Source organism: Galeopterus variegatus, unplaced genomic scaffold (genome assembly GCF_000696425.1).
Source record: "Galeopterus variegatus unplaced genomic scaffold, G_variegatus-3.0.2 Scaffold7330, whole genome shotgun sequence".
Lineage (NCBI taxonomy): Eukaryota > Metazoa > Chordata > Mammalia > Dermoptera > Cynocephalidae > Galeopterus > Galeopterus variegatus.
In genome coordinates, this window is record NW_007733441.1 from 1 (window position 1) to 19,904 (window position 19,904).

Below are 19,904 nucleotides of genomic sequence, written 5' to 3' on the forward strand. Positions count from 1 at the left end.
AAACTTCTTAAAGAAAACATAGGAGAAACACTTCAGCAAATAGGACTGGACACAGACTTCAAGAATACAACCCCAGAAGCACGGGCAACCAAAGAAAAAATAAATGGGATTATATCAAACTAAAAAGCTTTTGCACAGCAAAAGAAACAACAGAGCAAAAAGACAGAGTGGGAGAAAATTTTTGCAAAATATACGACTGACAAAGGATTAATATCCAGAATATACTAGGAACTCAAACAACTTTACAAGGAAAAAACAATCAACCCAATTAAAAAATGGGCAAAAGAGCTAAATTGACATTTCTCTAAGGAAGATATACAAATGGCCAACAAACATATGAAAAAATGCTCAACATCATTCAGCATCCGGGAAATGCAAATCAAAACCACACTGAGATACCATCTCACCCCAGTTAGGATGACTAAAATCCAAAAGACTCTGAACGATAAATGCTGGCGAGGTTGCAGAGAAAAAGGAACTCTTATACATTGTTGTTGGGATTGCAAAATGGTGTAGCCTCTGTGGAAAATGGTATGGAGGTTCCTCAAACAGTTGCAGATATATCTACCATATGATCCAGCTATCCCACTGCTGGGAATATACCCAAAGGAATGGAAATCATCAAGTCAAAGGTATACCTGTTCCCCAATGTTCATTGCAGCACTCTTTACAATAGCCAAGAGTTGGAACCAGCCCAAATGTCCATCATCAGATGAGTGGATACGGAAAATGTGGTTTGTCTACACAATGGAATACTACTCAGCTATAAAAACGAATGAAATACTGCCATTTGCAACAACATGGATGGACCTTGAGAGAATAATATTAAGTCAAACGATCAGGCAGAGAAAAAGAAATACCACATGTTCTCATTTATTGGTGGGAGCTAAAAATACACAAATAGGGCTGGCCCAGTGGCAGACTCAGTACAGTGCGGTGCTTGGGAGTGTGGCGTCGTTCCCGCTGAGGGTTCGTATCCCATATAGAGACTGGTTCGCTCACTGGTTGAGCGCAGTGCAGGCACGACACCGAGGGTTGCGATCCCGTTGCCGGTCGCGGTACGGGCGCGACAACCGAGGGTTGAGATCCCATTACTGGTCACGAGAAAAGACAAAAAGGAAAAAAAAATACACAAATAAATTCACACACACACACACACACACACACACACACAATAAAAAACCGGGGGTCGGGGGAAGAAGATATAACAACTACAATTTCTTTGAAGGTGTTACAACAAGCAAACGGAAAGGACATTCTTGGGTGGGAGGGGGGAGAGGGAGGAGGGAGGGAGGTTTCGGTGATGGGTCATAATAATCAACCACATTGTATATTGACAAAATTTTTAAAAAATGGGTTAAATATTTAAATGTAAGACCCGAACCTATGCAACTAGTAGAAGAAAACAGAACAACCTACAATATGGGGCTGCGCAAAGATCTTTTAAATAGCACTTCGAAAGTACAAACAATAAAAGAAAAAATAGTGAAGTATTACATCAGACTAAAAAGCTTTTACACATCAAAGAGAACTGTTAACAGAGTGAAGAGACAACCTACAGAATGGGAGAAAATATTTGCAAATTATACATCTGACAAGGGGTTAATATCAAAAGTATATAGGGGACTTAAACAAATCAACAGAAAAAAAGAAATAACCAAATTGATAAATGTGCAAAGGATCTTAATAGACAACTTCTGAAAAGAAGACACACAAATGGCCACCAGGCATATGAAAAAGTGGTCAAATCACTAATTGTGAGGGAAATGCAGATGAAAACAACAAAGAGATACCACTTTACTTAAGCTAGAATGGCTATTATCAAAAGACAAAAGACAGGTGTTGGCAAGGATATGGGGAAAAGGGAACACTTGCACACTGTTGGTGGGAGTATAAATTAGTACAGCCGTTATGGAAAACAGTTTGGAGGTTCTCAAAAAAATTATACAACTACCATTTGATCTAGCAGTCCCACTGTGGGTATACCTAAGGGAAATGAAGTTGTATGTTGAACAGATATTTGCACTCCCACATTTATTACAGCACTATTTACAATAGCCAAGATATTGAAACACCCTAAGTGTCCAACAGCAGATGAATGGATAAAAAAATTTGGTATATATACCCAATGGAATACTATTCAGCCATTAAAAGAATGAAATCTTGTCATTTGCAGCAACATGGATGGACTTGGTGGACATTATGTTAAGTGCAGTCAGGCACAGAAAGAAATACCACATAACCTCACTCATATGTGGAATCTATGGGGGTAAAAGTTGATATTACAGAGGTAGAGAATAGAACAGTGGTTACTAGAGACTGGGGTGCAGGGGTCGGGGGAACAGGGAGAGGCTGGCCAGTGGGTACAAAATTATTATTTAAAAAAAAAAAGACTTTTTTAGAGCAGTTTTAGGTTTGCAGAAAAATTGAGTGGGAAGTACAAAGAGTTCCAGTATACTCCTTGTCCCCACACATCCACAACCTCCCTGATATCAGCATCCTGCACCAGAGTGGTATATTTGTTAAAATCAATGAACCTATATTGACACATTATCATCATCCACAGTCCATAGTTTACATTACAAGCCACTTTTGGTATACATTTTGTGAGTTTTCACAAATGTATATTGACATGTATCCACCAATGTTGTATCATACAGAACAGTTTCACTGTCCTAAAAATCCTCTGTGTTCTGCCTATTCATCCCTCCCTCATTCCAATCCCTGGCAACCACTTTTTTAAAAAAAATTAAAACATAATTGATTTGTGGATTCTTTTATAAAGGTATTTATATTTAGGTGTTGATACTCATAGTTGTATACAATATATGGTGATCAAATCAGGAGAATTTGTATATTTATCATTACACAATGTAATCATTCTGTGTGACCCTTTACTGATTTCTCCCCCTTTCCCACCTCTGGTAACCACAGTTCTGTTTTCTCCTCTTAAAAGTTCAGTTTATTATTATGATTGTTGTATTTTTCTTTGTTTATTTTTTTAGCTCCCACTTATGAGTGAGGACATGCAGTATTTCTGTGCCTGGCTTATTTCACTTAACATAATTGATGGAGTTTGGATGTATTGTCCTCCCAGAACTCATGGAAATCTGATCACCAGTGTGACAGTTTGAGTCACGGGGGCAGATCTCTCATGAATGGATTAGTGCTTTCCCTAGGTGGGGGAATTAATGAGTGAGTTCTTACTCTATTAGTTCCCACGAGAGCTGGTTGTTTAAAAGAACCTGGCACCTCCCCTCTCTCTCTTGCTTCCTCTGGCCATGTGATCTGCTTGTACCGATCACTGGCTGCCGCTTTCCACCATGAGTAGAAGCAGCCTGAGGCCCACGCAGATGCAGCTGTCCCAGAATCGTGAGCCAAATAATCCTCTTCTCTTTATACATTACATACTCATAGCAACACAAAACGGACTAATACAATGATTTTGTCTAAGTTCATCCATGTTGCTGTGGATGGCAGAATTTCATTCATTTTTATGGCTGAGTAGTATTCCATTGTGTATATATACCACATTTGCCCTATCCAGTGGTCCGTTGAGGGACATTTAGGTTGGTTTCAACTCTTGGCGATTGTAAACAGAGCTGCAGTAAACATGGGAGTGCAGATATCCCTTCGACATGATGATTTCCAGTCCTTTGGGCATGTACCCAGCAATGGGATTGCTGGATCCTATGGCTGTTCTATCTGTAGTTGTTTGAGAAACCTCCATACTGTTTTCCATGATGGGTACACTAATTTACAGTTCCACTAACAGAGTAGGAGTGTTCCCCTTTCTCCTCATCATTTCCAGCATTTGTTATTCTGTCTTTTTGAAATGGCCAGTGTAGCTGGGGTGAGATGATATCTCAGTGTGGTTTTGATTTTCGTTTTCCTGATGCTTAGCTATGTTGAGCATTTTTTCATCTGTCTGTTGGCCATTTGTATATCTTCCTTTGAGAAATGCCTATTCAGCTCCTTTGCCCATTTTTAATTGTATTATTTGTTTTTTTACTATTAAGTTGTTTGAGTTCCTTATTAAATTGTTTAATCCCTTGTCAGATGCATAGTTTGCAAATATTTCCTCTCATTCTGTAGGTTGTCTTTTCGCTCTGTTAATTGTTTCCTTTGTTGTGTAGAAGATTTTTAGTTTGATATAGTCACATTCATTTATATTTTCTTTTATAGCCTCTGCTTTGAGGGTCTTAATCATAAAGTCTTTGCCCAGTCCTATTTTCTGAAGTGTTTCCCTATGTTTTCTTTTAGGGGTTTTATAGTTTCAAATATGTCTTGAATATATTTAAATCTTTAATCCATTTTGAGTTGATTTTGGTATATGGTGAGAGGTTCAGGTCTGGTTTCATTCTTCTACATATGGATGTCCAGTTTTCCAAGTACCATTTATTGAAGAGGTAGTCTTTTCCCCCAGTGTATGCTCTTGGTGCCTTTGTCAAAGATCAGTTGGCTGTAAGTATGTGGGTTGATTTCTGGGTTCTCTGTTCTGTTCCATTGTTCCAAGTGTCTGTTTTTATGCTGTTTTGGTTACTACACCTGTGTGGTATAGTTGATACCAGGTAGTATAATGCCTCCAGTTTTATTTTATTTTTTTGCTCAGGGTTGCTTTGGCTATTTGGTGTCTTTTGTTGTTCCATATGAATGTTAGGATTGTTTTTTCTATTTCTGTGAAGAATGTCATTGGTATTTTGATGGGGCTTGCATTAAATCTGTAGATTGCTTTAGGTGGTATGTACATTTTCACAATGCTGATTCTTCCAATCCACAAACAAGGAATGGCTTTCCATATCTTAGTGTCTTTTTAAATTTTTTTCAGTAGTGATTTGTAGTTCTCATTGTAGAAATTTTTCACCTCTTTGGTTAGATTTATTACTAGATATTTTATTTTGGGGGGAGACTATTGTAAATGGGCTTGCTTCTTTGATCTCTTTTTATTCTAGTTTGTTGTTGGAGTACTAAAATGCTACTGATTTTCGTATGTTGATTTTGTATCCTGCAACCTTATTGAATTCATTTATCTGCTCTAAGAGTTTTTTGGTAGAATCTCTTGGGTTTTCTATACATAGAATCATGTCATCTGCAAACGGACAATTTGATTTCCTTTTTGCCTATTTAGATCCCTTTATTTCTTTCTCATCTAATTGCTCTGGCAAGTACTTCCAATACTATGTTAAAAAGGAGTGGAGAGAGCAGGCATCCTTGTCTTGTTCCTGATCTTAAGGGGAAAGCTTTCAGCTTTTCCTCATTCAGGATGATATTGGCAGTGGGTTTATTGTATATGGCTTTTATTATGTTGAGATACCTTCCCTCTGTACCTAATTTATCGAGAGTCTTTATCATAAAGGACTATTGAATTTTGTCAAATGCTTTCTCTGCATCTAGTGAGATGATCATATGGTTTTTGTTCTTGACTTTGTTGATGTTGTGTATCACACTTATTGACTTGCATATGTTGAACCATCCTTGCATTCCTGAGATGAATCCCACTTGATCATGATGTATAATCTTTTTGATATGTTGCTGTATTCTGTTTGCTAGTATTTTGTTGAGGATTTTAGTGTCTAAATTCGTTGAGGATATAGGCCTTTAGTTTTCTTTTTTTGTTGTAGCTTTGTCTGGTTTTTGGTATCAGGGTGATGCTGACTTCATAGAATTAACTTGGAAGAATAATTTGTTTCAGTTTTTTGGAATATTTTGGGAAGAACTGGCATTAACTCCTCTTTAAAGGTTTGGTAGAATTTAGCAGTGAACCCATCTGGTCCTGGGCTTTTCTTTTTCTGAAGATTTCTGGTTACTTCTTCAATGTTGTTGCTTGTTATTGGTCTGTTCAGTTTTTCTGTGTCTTCTTGGTTCAATCTTGGTAGTTTGTATGTGTCTAGAAATTTGTCCATTTCCTCCAGATTTTCAAATTTGTTGGTGTATAAGTGTTCATAGTAATCTCTAATGATTCTTTGTATTTCTGTGGTATCAGTTGTGATATCCCCATTTTTGTTTCTGATTTTTGTTATTTGGGTCTTCTCTTTTCTTTTTTTAGTAAGTCTGGCTAGGGTTAGGGTTTCTTTTTCTGCTAGTTTGTTGTTGGAGTACTAAAATGTACTGATTTTTGCATGTTGGTTTTGTATCCTGGAACTTCACTGAAATTGTTTATCAGCTCTAAGATTTTTTTTTGTAGAGTCTTTTAGTTTTTCTACATGTATGATCATGTCACTGCAAACAGGGACAGTTCAACTTCGTCTTTCACTATCTGGATGCCCCTTGTTTCTTTCTCTTGCCTTATTGCTCTTTCTAGTACTTACAGTACTGTGTTAAATAGGAGTGGCAAGAGTGGGCATCTCTGTTTCATTCCTGTTCTTGAGGGTGATATTCAGGATGAATCCTGTGCTTCTCTGTTAATTTGTTGCCTAGATGATCTGTCTAATGCTGAGAAAGGGGTGTTTAGGTCCTGAATTATTATTGTATTGGGGTCTATCTCTTTCTTTAGGTCTAGTACTTTTTGCTTTATGTATCTGGGTGCTCCAGTTTTGGGTGCAGATATATTTTCGATCATTATGTCTTCTTGCTGGATAGATCTCTTTATCATTATTTAATGGCCTTATTTGTCTTTTTTTGTGTGTTTTTTTTTTGAAGTCTATTTTATCCTATATAAGAATAGCTACTCGTGCTTGTTTTGGGTTTCCATTTGTGTGGTATATATTTTTCTATCCCTTCATTATTAGTCTGTGTGTGTCTTTATAGGTGAGATGAGTCTCTTGTAGAGAGAATATAGTTGGGTCTAATTTTTTAATTCATTCAGCCAGTTTGGCTTTTGAGTGGGAATTTAATCCATTTACATTTAGGGCTGTTACTGAAAGGTAGATGGGTGGTGTCAATGTGAGCAGCAGGGGTCTTGTGCCCAGCAGGCTGGCTAGTCCGTGGGCATCAGTGGGAGTTCCTTCTGCAGTTGGTTTGGCTAGTACAGCAGCAACGGCAAGGAAAGGATGAAGCTCACTGTGGGAAGGCAGCCTATGGACCTGGGTTGTGACATGTCACCACTGAGTGGGGCAGTGGTGGTAGTGGACCTGTTTTAGTCTTGCAGGAGGAGCGCGCCCTAGGTTCCTGTAGTCCGCCATCTTCCCACAGTTCCCCCACAAAATTACAATTAGATAGGAGGAATAGGTTCTGATGTTCTATTGCACAGTAGGGTGACAGTGGTTTACAGTTAAATTTTGTATATTACACAATAGCTAGAGGAGAAGCTTTTGAATGTTTTGCCACAATGATAAATGCATGAGGTGGTTGATACATTAACTACCCTGATCTGACTATTAAACAACCTATTTAATGTATCAAAATATCAGATTGTACCACATAAGTCTGTATGACTATAGTGTAAGTTAAAATTTTTCCATGCTTTTATCATACCTAACAAAGTTAGCAATAATTCGTTAATAGTATTGAATAACTTAGTCCATATTCAGTTTCCTGATAGTTCAGAGGTGTCTTTTTTTCAGTTGATTTGTTTGCATTCTAAAGCACCTTTCTTGAGGTAATCAGTGTTATCAATCTCAATCTCTGTATCTTTCCAGAGAAACTTTTAGGAAGAACATATATATATTCCTGGGTTTTTTTGCTTTGTTCTGTTTCATGGTAGTACATTGAAATCATTCTGTATCTTAACATGAAGAGCATCCTCATTATTTTATCATTGCATAGAATTGCATTGTATGGATGTGCTGTAATTTACTAACTGTTCAGGTTATTTCCATTCTTTTTCTATTTACAAGAAGTGGTGTACTCTGAACAACCTTGTACAAACATCATCTCTCACAATGTCACAATCATTCTTTCTTCTACTTCTTTAACACAGTTATTGAGTACCTACTGTGTAGCACTATGTCCTGGGAATAAGTAGTGAACAAAAGAAATCAGTCCCTGTCCCCACATAGCTCACATTCTGGAGCACATGTGTAGGACAAATTCCTATAAGTGTAATTTTTAGGTTGAAGAGTATGTACATTCATAAATATAGCTAGATTATCCCTCCATAAATATGCCAATTTTTAATTCCACTAGCAATTCTTAGAGTGTGTTGTGTTTTTTTTTCTTGTTTTTTCTTTTTTGCTCTTTGCTTGATAAAAGATTCAAAATTAATGTTTAACTTAATTCAGTCTATTTTAAATCTGAATTATAGTTACAAATTAAGTATAGCTTTTTTTGTGAGCATTTCAAATAATTTTAAATCATCCTTAAAACAGTCAAATTTAGGTATCAGAAAACTTTTCACCTGAAACCATAGCCTATTGTAAAATACTTGCATGATGGGTTTGTCATTTCATTTTTCTTGTTTCTAAATCTCCTAGAATTAGAGTGATACTTTTGATACTTTGCTGTGTTATGGAGGGAGAAACAAAATCTCCTCAGACTACCCAAGGTTCTGAGATGGGTTTTCTTTTTTCCCTCTTCGCCTCTTCCTCGTAGCTCAGCACCTAATTACTTCTTTCAAGGTGATTCAAACCAGAGCAGACGAGCTTTCTTTCTGTAGCTCTACTTTACTTTCTGTGAATAAACTGTGGATTTCACTTCACTGCACCCTGTCGCCTTTGCCTCAGATAGCAGACCCTCTGACTCTCCAAGGCTGTGCTGTCCAGGATGCCAGCCGGAGCCATGTGTGGCTATTTAAATTTAAATAAAAATAGAAAAGATTAAAGATTCAGTTTTTCAGACACGTTAGCCACCTTTCCAGGTCTTAATAGTCACATGTGGCTGGTGGCTTTACAGTGGGCAGCACAAGCCTGGGCAGGAAGCTCTGACCAGTGCCCATTGAGGGATGGGTTGCTGGGGTAGCTTCTGTCTTTAGGATGGTAGATTGTTTTATTGTTTTGGAACTCATTCTTGAACCCTCTTTCTACTTTCTTACTTTATGTAACTTTAGGTGTTAAGTATTGGACCCTTTTCATACTTGGTTATCTTGTGTTACCATGGGTATTTATTATTTTGTTCTGGTTTTGGTACAGTTTCTTCTCTTTCTTACACTATTTGGCTTATTCATAGTTTCCTGTATTTATCCTTTCTTATGCTTCTACTGTGTAAATATATACTTAAAAAACATGTTTGCTTAATAGGAAGCAAACCTATATTTATTAATATTCTAATTATTATATCATTAGAAAATGAAGTGATGGTACATTTAACCTTTATTTTATAGTTATTTCAAAAAAATATTAACTTTTATTTTGGTATTTTTCATCCTACAAATTTATTGAGAAGCCTTCATGTACTAGACACTTCTAAGCATGTGGGAATTGGTGATGAATAAGACATTTCTATCCTCCTGGAATTTACACGCATCATTATTGATTCATAGCCTTTCACAAACTCAGTTAATTATGAAATTTCCCAATAGAACTGCCATATGATCCAGCAGTCCCACTATTGGGTATATACTGAAAGGAATGGCAATCACATGTTTATCACAGCTCTATTTACAATAGCCAAGAGTTGGTACCAAACTAAATGTCCATCAAAGGACAGCTGGATAAAGAAAATGTGGTATGTATACACAATGGAATACTACTCAGCCATAAAAAAGAATGAAATTCTGTCATTTGCAGCACCATGGATGAACTTGGAGAAAATTATGTAAAGTGAAATAAGCCAGGCACAGAGAGAAATACTGCATATCCTCACTCATAAGTGGTAGCTAAAAAATAAATAAATAAGAAAGAAGGAAAGAAGCAACAATCACAATAATACGTTGAACTTTCGATAGGAAAGAACAGAACTGTGTTTACTAGAGTTGGGAAAGGGGGAGGGGGAGGCAGATAGCAAGAAATTGGTTGAGTCACAAAGGATGATTATGTTTTGTAAAGATGAGTATACTAATTATCCTGATTTGATCATCACGTATTGTACATAGGTATGGATATTCAACTCTGTACCTCACAAATACGTGTATCAGTTGTGTTTCAATAAAAAAAAAATTATGACATTTCCCTTTTGGTATTCAAGTGGTCCCAACTTGGTCAGTGGGAGCCCCTAGTCCTTTAGCACTTTCCTTGAAGTTTTGAAAGTGTCTCTGCTTCATGTAACTGGTCATTTCAGACCATCTGGTTTTTGACTTTTTAAAAAAGACTTACCTCAGATCTGGCATCCACCATGCCCCACAGAGCCCGGCTTCTCTGCTCTGAATGTCTGGTTCTCTGAGGGCTGCTGCGTTGATGGACCTGGGGTGTGACAACTTCCTCAAGTCAGGAATTCATGCTGAGTTTTCCAGCCTCCTGATGCATGTGGCTTCACTCTCATTTTCAAAGAGTATAAGGTTTCATTGACTGCTGACGGCTGGTGCCGGCTGGGTCTCTGAGCCACAGGCCTGTGCACCTGCCTCTTCATTCGGCAGGTTTGCAGCCCAAGCTTTGGGAGACGCAGTGTGGGCTTTCGCACATCCCTTCCTCCCCGGCTGCACCTACCTCTCCTCCTGACTACCAGTGGAGCATGCTTTGGGGAGATGCTTCTTGGCTTCTGTCCTTTCCTCTCCTCTTGGCTGCTCCCGTAATACCTGCTCTGTAAGTGGTTGATCTCGTCTTAGTTCTGACAGCAGTCTTGATTTCTATCTCGCACTTGCACATTGTTTCTAGGCATTTCCAGCAGTTTCTTCATTCAGTCCCTCTAAAGTAACTCATTTTCTTAAAACCTACTTGTCCTCATAAATTCCAAATAGGGCAGGTAGTTTCAAATTTGGAACCTTATATTCTCTTTTTCTCAACTCTTCCTTTTATTATCCAAGAATTCCTGTTAGTTTTTTCTTCACCAAATATCTTCAATTGATCCCTTTCTTTTTCATTGAATATCTTAGGCTAGGCCTTTATAACCTCATGGCAGTGTTATTGCAGTGAACTCTGAAGTGTTGTCTGCTTCTTTCTTTCTCCTGACTTCTGGAATTAATCTTGTTGATGGTATGAGGTGAAGCTCTAACCTGATCTCCTACATCCCTCTCTTGAAAAATCCAGTGTTCTTGAAATGTCATTTATTGACTATTCCTTCTCTTTTTTGCTGTTTATGCTGGCTTACTACTCTTTTTTATTGATGTGTCTCTTCTGTTGCATTGTTTTAATTCTAGCAATGCTTTTTTTTTTTCTTTGAGAGGCTTTGAAACAGCAAATAGCAGATTTACAGGAAGATTGGAAAAGAAAGGAAGCAAAATGGTCAAGTACACACGGCCGTCTCAGAAGCCAAATAGAAATGTTGGTCAGAGAGAACACAGACCTTCGGGAAGGGATAAAAGTGATGGAGAGATTCCGACTAGATGCCTGGAAGAAAGCAGAAGCCATTGAGAGCAGCCCCAGGATGGATCAGTGTGTGACTGCCATGAAAAAAGAGGAGTCTGTGGTAGGTCTGGAGGCCAGCTGGTTTTGTCAGCTCTAGGGGTGGTGTTAAATATTTGAGCATTCAAATTTATAGACAGAAAGCAGAATGGTAGGAGCACGGACTAGGTGGAGGGGGAATGAGTTAGTGTTTAATGGGTACAGAGTTTCAGTTTTGCAAGATGAAAAGGGTTCAGTGGCTCGATGGTGATGATGGTTGCACAACAGTGTGAATTCACTTAAAGCCGCTAAACTGTACACTTAAAAATGGTTAAATGCTAAAGTTTATGTGCTGTGTTTTTTACCACAATTAAAAAAAATTTTTTTTCAGGCATTGCTATATACAGGTACTTTTAAAATTCAATTTTATAAATTTTCTTTTTTTGTGTGGCTGGCCGGTGTGGGGATCTGAACCCCTGAACTTGGTGTTATAACACTGGGGTCTGACCGACTCAGCTAACTGGCCAGCGAATTTTTATAATTCTTGTAAAGGAGGCATGCCACCATAGACAGAGCATCTGAGCCAAAACAGGTCTCCTGAAGTCTTTGCAGAGTCACATGCACGGGATCCTTTTTAATCAAGTAATTGCTCTTTCATTTGTCTATATTAGTAATTAGGAGGTGCCAGGCACTGCCTCGGGGCACAGCCAGGAACAAAACACAGTTCCTTGCCCTCGTGGAACTTATATTCTAGTAGGGGAGAAAGACTGTAAATAGGACGGATAAGTAAAACGGGTGGGTGAGATGGTGACACTTGGGAGGCGGGAGAAGCCAGGGGGGCGCTGTCGGGGTGGGGTGCAGTTTGGGCGGCCATCTGGGCAGCCTCGGGGGGAGGTGGCGGTGAGAGGCCCGCAGGACGAGCCAGGTCGAGCCTCCGCAGGTCGGGGGGGCCTTGGAGGGTTTTGCTTGCGGACGGCGGCCTCCCTCTGTGGGAGACCCCCGTCTGCGTGCCCGCGGGAGCCGGAGAGAGTGGGCAGAACCAGGCGGGTGGAGGGTCGGGGCGGCGGTGGGGCAATGGAGCGACAGCAGTCAGGAGTGACTCCAGCCGCGGCACGGGGTGTGAGAGGCCCAGGAAGAGAGCGGCATTTTCCATGGGGACAGAGGAGCTCAGGCGTGGACAGGGCGAGTTTGAGATGCTCCTGGACGTCACGTAGAGCTGCTAACGAGGCAGCGACTCAGTCCCAGGACAGGCTCCGTAGGCAGACCCTCGGGGCCATCAGAGCGTGGGTAGAGACCCGGGCCCGGAGAGACCACCCGAGCTGGGGGTGCGGGGGCGAGCAGTGGGAGCAGCAGGACGGGCAGAGGGGCCGTGAAGGCTGCACCTCGAAGGGACAGTGGCCCCCGTGCCAGGGCTGCCACGGAGCGAGGGGAGGGCGAGGTGGCCGTTGGGGTCGCCGTGGAGGGGACGAGGCGTAGCCGGGTCGTGTTCGGGGCTCCGGGAGCACGGCGGCCCGGGACGTGAGATTTGCGGGCGGTGGAGGCGGGGAGCTGCAGGGCGGCGCCGTTTGTGTTTGTTACGGTAGAAACTGCCAGGTGCTGTGTGTGCCAGGACTGGTCAGTGGCCAGAAGGCCGGAGGCAGGAGGCGCCGCGGGCAGTGGAGGCGGTCGAGGGACTGAGCAGGCCGGGCTCAGTGCAGCTCATGTGGGGGCAGTGGGTAGGCAGATCCCTGCCAGTGCTGTCACCGCCCTGAGTGAGGAGATGGCAGAGAGTGAGCAGTAGGCGTCCGAGAGGAAACAGAGTAGAGGGCCGGGAGAGGAGTCTGGTTCCCCGGGCTGCACCCGGGCCCTGGAGATTAGGGACTGCACGTTTGAAGTGCGAACTGTGCACAGCGGTTCTCTTTTGTTCAGCTTTCTGGGTAGTGGCAGCTGTATTTTAGCAGAGGAGCGATCGTCCATGTGAATGCCACCAAGCCAGGGGCGTGGAGGTATGGTGGAAGAGCGCCTGCTGGCGGGAGTGTCCCCCACACAGGGCTCTGCGCACTGCGGCCGGGGCTGGAAGTGCTGTTGGGTCAGGGTACTGGGTGTGCAAGGAATGTGCGGGAAAGACAATATGGTGCTAGCTCTGTCTCTCCATCCCAAAATAGAGAACAGGTGACAGCATAGTACAGTAAACACCTGAACATCCTCCTGTATTCAACCATGGTGACCATCTTGCCATAGTTTTGTTTATGTTTTGCTGAATCATTTGAAGATAATTGCAGAAATCATGGCTTCTCATTCATAAATATTGTGGCTTTTTATTAAATGGCATTAACTTTCCCAAGAGACCAGGCTAATTATTTAGTAGAGTGCCCACCTTCTGGAACTTTGTAAGTGGAATGATTTAAAATTGAGATTTTTGCAGTTATTGATAATTGCAGCTATTGATAGCTCTGAGGTTGGCCTGTCAGGATATATAGCTGAGGCAGGACAGAGTACAGACTGGAGGAGGAGTAGGCCCAGCTATTGAGCAGCAAAATATCATCTCCTGGCAGGAAGCAGGGTGTGATCTCCTGGCTAGGGTGGGGGTTGCGAGGGGGCAGGGAGATCTCCGAGCTTGAGCAGTGGAGCCGTGTTCTCAGCCACACTCTGTCCCAGCGAGTGTGACCACAATCCTCCCACCCCGCCTCCCTGAGCACTGTGAGCTCAGGCCCACACTGCCCTCCACTGATCTGTGACAGCCAGAGAACACAGCGTAGGTTACATGGCCTGCTGTATCCTAACTTGAAGAATGAATATGTGTCAGAAGGAGTGTGTGTATATAGTGCATCCCTAGATAACAGCTAGTTTTCTTTGGCCTATCATAATAAAGGAAAACAACACAAACGAACAAACCTACAGCCTTCTGATCTCTAGCAAAGTTCTTAGTTTTACTTAGTGTACTCATATGTAGACTAATGCTTATTTTATATTCAAAATTATCTTTCAAACTATAGAACCCATCTGTTCCATTTCAAAAGAGTCAGATTTCTTCAGGAACCCAGCTAGAAAAGTACAAGAAAAATTATTTGCCAATGCCAGGTAAGAAGCTGCATAATGTTTTTCTTAAAATATTTCAGAATACAAAGAACAGAGAATTTATACCCAATTTAAGAAGTAAAACATTGTCAATATAATTGAAGCCCTTGTGCATCATCTTACTCCCCCAGTTAATTTCTACCCTGATAGCATTCCATGCTTATTTTTTCTTTTACTACACTGTGTCCATAAATCAATATAGTATTGTTTCACATTGTGTCCTTCTGTGGTTTGCTTTTTTCTCTCAATATTGTAAGACTTGCTCACATTAACATGTAAAAACTGCAGTTGATTTTGTACTTCCACAATGAGTGTTCCTGTTGATGGGCATTCGGATTCCCGTTTTGCAGGATAATGAGCAGGCTGCAGGGCGTGTCCTGACCATGTGCCTCTCCAGGATATGCAGCAAGAGTAGGATGCTGGGCATGGCAGGCTTGTGCTTGCCCTTTAGGAGGTTTTCCCATTGCTCTACAAGGTGTACCAGTCTTTTACTGTCAGCAGAATATACTCTTTATACTTGCTAACACTTGATCTGGTCAGACTTTAAAATTTTGGCCAGTCAAATGCAAAATGTTGGTTCAGTGTAGTTTTAATATGCATTTCCCTGATCACTGGTAAGGCCATGCAAGCGTCTTTTCTTACATTTAACACACATTTGAGATTCCTTATGAATTGCCGGTTCATTTTCTTTGCCCATTTATATGTTTCTCCTTATTCAAGTTAATAATACTAATTCTTCATTTGTTACAAGCACTGCCAATATCTTCTCCCCATCTGGGTTTAGCTTTTTGGTTTGTGTTTTTTATGTATATGTTTTTCCTTCTAATATTGAATTTATCAGTCTTTTTCCTGGGTTTTGCTTTTCATGACTTTAAGAAATTCTTCTCAATCCTCAGGTCATAAATGTACTGTTTTCACCTGTGAACTTTTGCTTTCACATCTGGGTCTTTACCCAAAATTTTTAAAAATTATTTTTGTGAAATAAATTTAGAAAAGTAGATATAACATGCAATTTGATAATTATAAAGCAAATGCTACTTGGCTTACCACCACTTAGGTAAGAAATAGACTTGCAGCATCCCAGAACTGCCCCTCCACGGTATTACTTTTTCATATAGCTTAAACTCCTGTGGTGCAGCCCTAAAAAATATTTCACTACTTTTTGAGCTTTATCATACTGTGTATGTACGTTCCTGTGTCATCTTTCACTAAACATCATGTTTTTGAGATTGGTTCCTATAGATCTGCAGCCTCTAGTTCACTAGTTTTCACTGCAGGGTAGGATTCCACTTTTGGATATATTACAATATACTATTCTGTTGATATATGCATTTTTCAAAAAGTTTGGGGATGTTAAACAATGATGCCATGAACATCCTTGTATCACGTACATTCACTTCTCTGGGCATATACCCAGGACTGGAATGACTGGGGAATTGGTATGAATATCTTTAACACTAATAGATTTTGCCAAAATATTTTCCAAAATGACTTCACACTCTTAAAATTGATAAAAGTGCTTGTTTTACTCCACACCTTGTCAGTACCTTGGTATTGTCAGACTTAAGTTTTTGCCAGTCAGGTAGGGGTGTAACAGTATCTCATTGTAGTTTTAATTTGCATTTTCCTGATTGCTAAAAACACTCAACACTTTGCCTCTGCTTATTAGCTATCTAGATTTCCTCTTTTGAAAAGAGCTCATTCAGGTCTTTTACCCATTATTCTGTAGGTTTTTTCTTTATTGATTTATGAGAGGGTTCCCCCATCTTCTTCCCCATCATGATCCACATATATTGCAACTATCTTCTCCCAGTCTGGCTTGTCTTTTTACTCTTTATAGTACCTTTTGATGAACCCAATTCATAATTTAGTGTAGCTGAAGTTCAGTTTTTCCCATATGGTACCATTTCTTAAGTCTTTTCCTATCTTGAGGTCATAAACACACCTCCTATAGCATCTAGACCAGCTATTCCAGCACCATTTATTACCTATTTTTGTCTTTCCCCACTCCTGTGCCACTTTTTTGTAAGGTGTGTGTGACAGCCTCCACGTGGTGAGCCTGTGCCCAGGAGTCAGGCCATGCTCCTGTTCTGCCCAGGAGGTAGATACATAAGAGGGTTCAAGTTAATATCAGTTCATAATCAGCCTGAGAGAGAATTAAACTTGATACACAGTATAATGGGTTTGAATCCTGGTTCTTTTAAATTTTTATTTTATAATATATATATTTAATTGACACAATAATTATACATATTTATGGGGATATTTTGATACATGTATACAATGTGTGTAATGATTGTGGTTTTGCCTTTTATTAGTTGACAACCTTGGCACATTATTTAACCTCTCAGCCTTTGTTTTCTCACCTATAAAGGGAGAATAATCTTTTCTCTGGAGGTCATTATAAGATTAGAAATGATTTATGTAACATAGTTCTAATTGTACAGTCATGCACCACATAGTGATGTTTTGGTTAATGATGGACCACACATATGATGGACCTGAAAAGTTCCTATCACCCTGTAACGTCATAGTGCAGCACACTACTCATGTAGGAGCAGCATACCGTATAGCCTAAGCGTGCAGTAGCTGTACCATCCAGGTTTGTGTAGGTATGCTCTATGATGTCTGCACAACAGCGAGATTGCCTAATGACGCATTTCTCAGAAGGCCTCCTGTTAAGTGATGCATGACTGTATAATTTGCTTTGCACAGGTACCCAGTGAGGTAGAGGATGATGCACTTCCCGTGTCACATCCAAAACAGAGCACTCCTGCTATCCCCAGGGCTTTGTCACCATCTATGCATTTTCTCAAGCCAAACCTCTGTGTACTCCCTGATTTCTTTTTCCTTTTATCCTTACCCTCCACTCTCATCAATTCCTGGAGTCATCCCTCTGATTTTTTTTTTTTTTGCGGCTGGCCTGTATGAGGATCTGAACCCTTGACCTTGGTGTTATCAGCACCATGCCTTCCCAAGTGAGCTAACTGGCCAGCCTCTCATGTTATTTCTGAATCCATTACTTCTGTTGAACTATATGAAATTCCTCCACTTGGCACTTTGGGACCTGTGAATCAGTGATTTTATGTGGTGAAATAGAAATATTTCTGTCTCCACACAACCTTCTCGCAGGCCCAGCAGCCTCCTGGCTGCCTTCCTGCCTCTGTACTTATTCTCCAGGCTATTCTCCTGTAACATCCAGTATTATACTTTTTAACATGTCAGTCAGCTTCTTGCACTTGCTTAAAACGTCTCAAAGATGGGAGTGTTTACAGTATGATTCATTGGCACGTAAGAAGAAAATGTTATTAGTGCTTTAATACATTTTTAAAAATTCACCTCAATTTGTTGTTGATGTCTGCACGTTTATTTTATAATGTGTGTGTTACTGATTGGTGTGTGCGGTTCGTGATCTAAAAAGCTTAGACCACAGCCATTAGGGCACTTAGGTTTTAATTAAGTATCCAGTTATTTGGTCCATGTATTCTTGGTTGCCTTTTATCTGTCTCCACAGCTAGTTTATTAACAGTCCTTGTGACTATCTCCAAAATACCTTTGGGTCTCTCTTAGGTTATCTGAGTACCCATCTCTTCCTCTGAATTATAAATCTTCGAGAACGGACATTGTCTTTGTTTTTTGTGGTCACCCAGGACTTAAGTACCTGAATAAATATTTGAATTTATATAATGGAGAACTCCTACAAATTAGTAAAGAAAAATACTAAGACTTCCTTAATTAATAGTTAAAGGACAACAGTTCACAAAAGAAGGATACAGACTAAGGAAATGTTTGACCATACTAGTAAATTTAAAATTTTCAATTAAATATTAAAACTAACTCTGACAATTATATTCCAACAGGCAATCCATCTCGAAGATCCAAGTCTGTACCACCTCGTGATTTAGGCAATTTGGATAAGGGACAAGTAAATCTTTCTATTTTTATATATTCAGACATAGATTACTTGGGCTTGAAGTTGATTTGCTGAGTTGTTTCTTTTTTTTTACTGACTTAAGTTTCTAAACCATGTATAAAGGGGACTTTTTATTTAACATTTTATATATAATACCACCACTAGTCACAGAACCCCATAATTTTAGAATCTGGCTTTAGAAACAGCTTTTAGCTGCTTCAAATGTCTTGTTCTTACAGGCTGCCTTGCCTGGGGAGCCACTTGAGTCAGTGAACTTTCCTGATCCTGAATATAAAGAGAAGGAAGAAAAAGAAGAAATTCAGGGAGTAATCTATCATCCTGATGGAAAGGTTAAAAAAGATTTTTAAATAATGAATTCTATAAAAAATAAATATGGATTAAAATAGACTTGAAACAGATTCTAAAATAGTTGATCTGTTAACAGTGGCTTCACTTCAGTGCCTTCAGTACCTTTGGACTCCACTCAAAGTGCTCAGAGCATGACATGCATTTAGTTGCAGTTTCTAGTTGAGCGATACAGCAAAAGAAGACAGTCCCTTTGTTTAAACTTTGTTCTTGCCCCAAACAGCACAAAAGCCTTTGTAATCCTTAACTCTTTTTTATTTTTTTTAATTTTTTCTTTTGTGGCTGGCTGGCATGCTGTGAGCTAACCTGCCAGCCTAATCCTTACCTCCTTTTTTTATTTTCCTTTTTTTTTGTCTTTTTTACTGACCGGTAACGGGATCGCAACCCTCGGTGTCGCGCCCGTACCAGGGACCGGCAACGGGATCACAACCCTCGGTGTTGAACCCACACCGCGCTCAGCCAGTGAGCGCACTCTCCAGTGCGCCACTGGGCCGGCCCCTTACCTCCTTTTAAAAGCCTCAGTTCATTCTAGGCCTTCCTTTCCTGCAGCCTTTCTTCTGTTTATCCCAGGTCGGGGCCCCCTTCTCCAGCTCCATCCTGCACAGTTTTTTCTTGTTTGTAGGAAAGTTTTGAGGGGAAAACTGCCTCGCTGAATGTCCAGCTAAAAGAGGCAGTGAAAAGGGAAGGGACATACATAGGGTAGAGGGAGGTGATGAGGGAATTTTTCCTCAAGTATATGGAAAATTCACTTTTTCAAATACCCTAGTCTGATCCATTTTAATTGAAATGACAGGGCCATAGTTCACTGCTGGCCTTGAGGAATGTAAGGAGGACAAATAACAGCCACCAAAAGGAAGCAGTGACTTTCCTGTACAAAGTCAACTTCAGGGGAACATTACCGATGAGGAAAAGTGTTCTTTTTTTTTTTTAGCTGAATTATGGCTAATAAATGGAAAAGGACTGAGATTAGAAAATCACCAGTTTGCAACCTCTGATGAAATAAAGGACCTATTCTATTTTTTTTTATTTTTTTTTATTTTTATTTTTATTTTGTCAATATACAATGTAGTTAGTTATTGTGTCCCATCACCAAAACCTCCCTCTCCCCCCTCCCACCCAGATGTGTCCCCTCCATTTTCTCGTTGTAAGAGCTTCAAAAAAAAAAAAAAAAAAAAGAGGTTGTTAAATCTTCCTCTCCTCCCCCCCCGGGTTTTTTTTTTTTTTTTTTTTTTTTTTTTTTTTTTTTTTTTTTTTTTTTGTGTGTGTGTGGGGGTGGG

General features: G+C 40.1%; 1 protein-coding gene across 2 annotated transcripts in view; it reads left to right on the top strand.

Annotated features, from left to right (window-relative positions):
* The first annotated feature begins 11,138 nt into the window (after positions 1–11,138).
* The window catches only part of LOC103607309 (centromere protein J-like), a 13,744-nt gene continuing 4,978 nt past the window's right edge, over positions 11,139–19,904 (top strand). Inside the window, exons 1-4 of one of the 2 annotated variants that reach the window (XM_008591826.1) lie at positions 11,139–11,376; positions 14,267–14,351; positions 18,209–18,273; positions 18,501–18,611. In XM_008591826.1, the coding sequence (XP_008590048.1) occupies positions 11,230–11,376; positions 14,267–14,351; positions 18,209–18,273; positions 18,501–18,611 (408 nt within the window). In that variant the 5' untranslated portion in view covers positions 11,139–11,229. The remainder of the gene's footprint in view (positions 11,377–14,266; positions 14,352–18,208; positions 18,274–18,500; positions 18,612–19,904) is intronic. The other variant, XM_008591827.1, reaches the window with a different exon arrangement.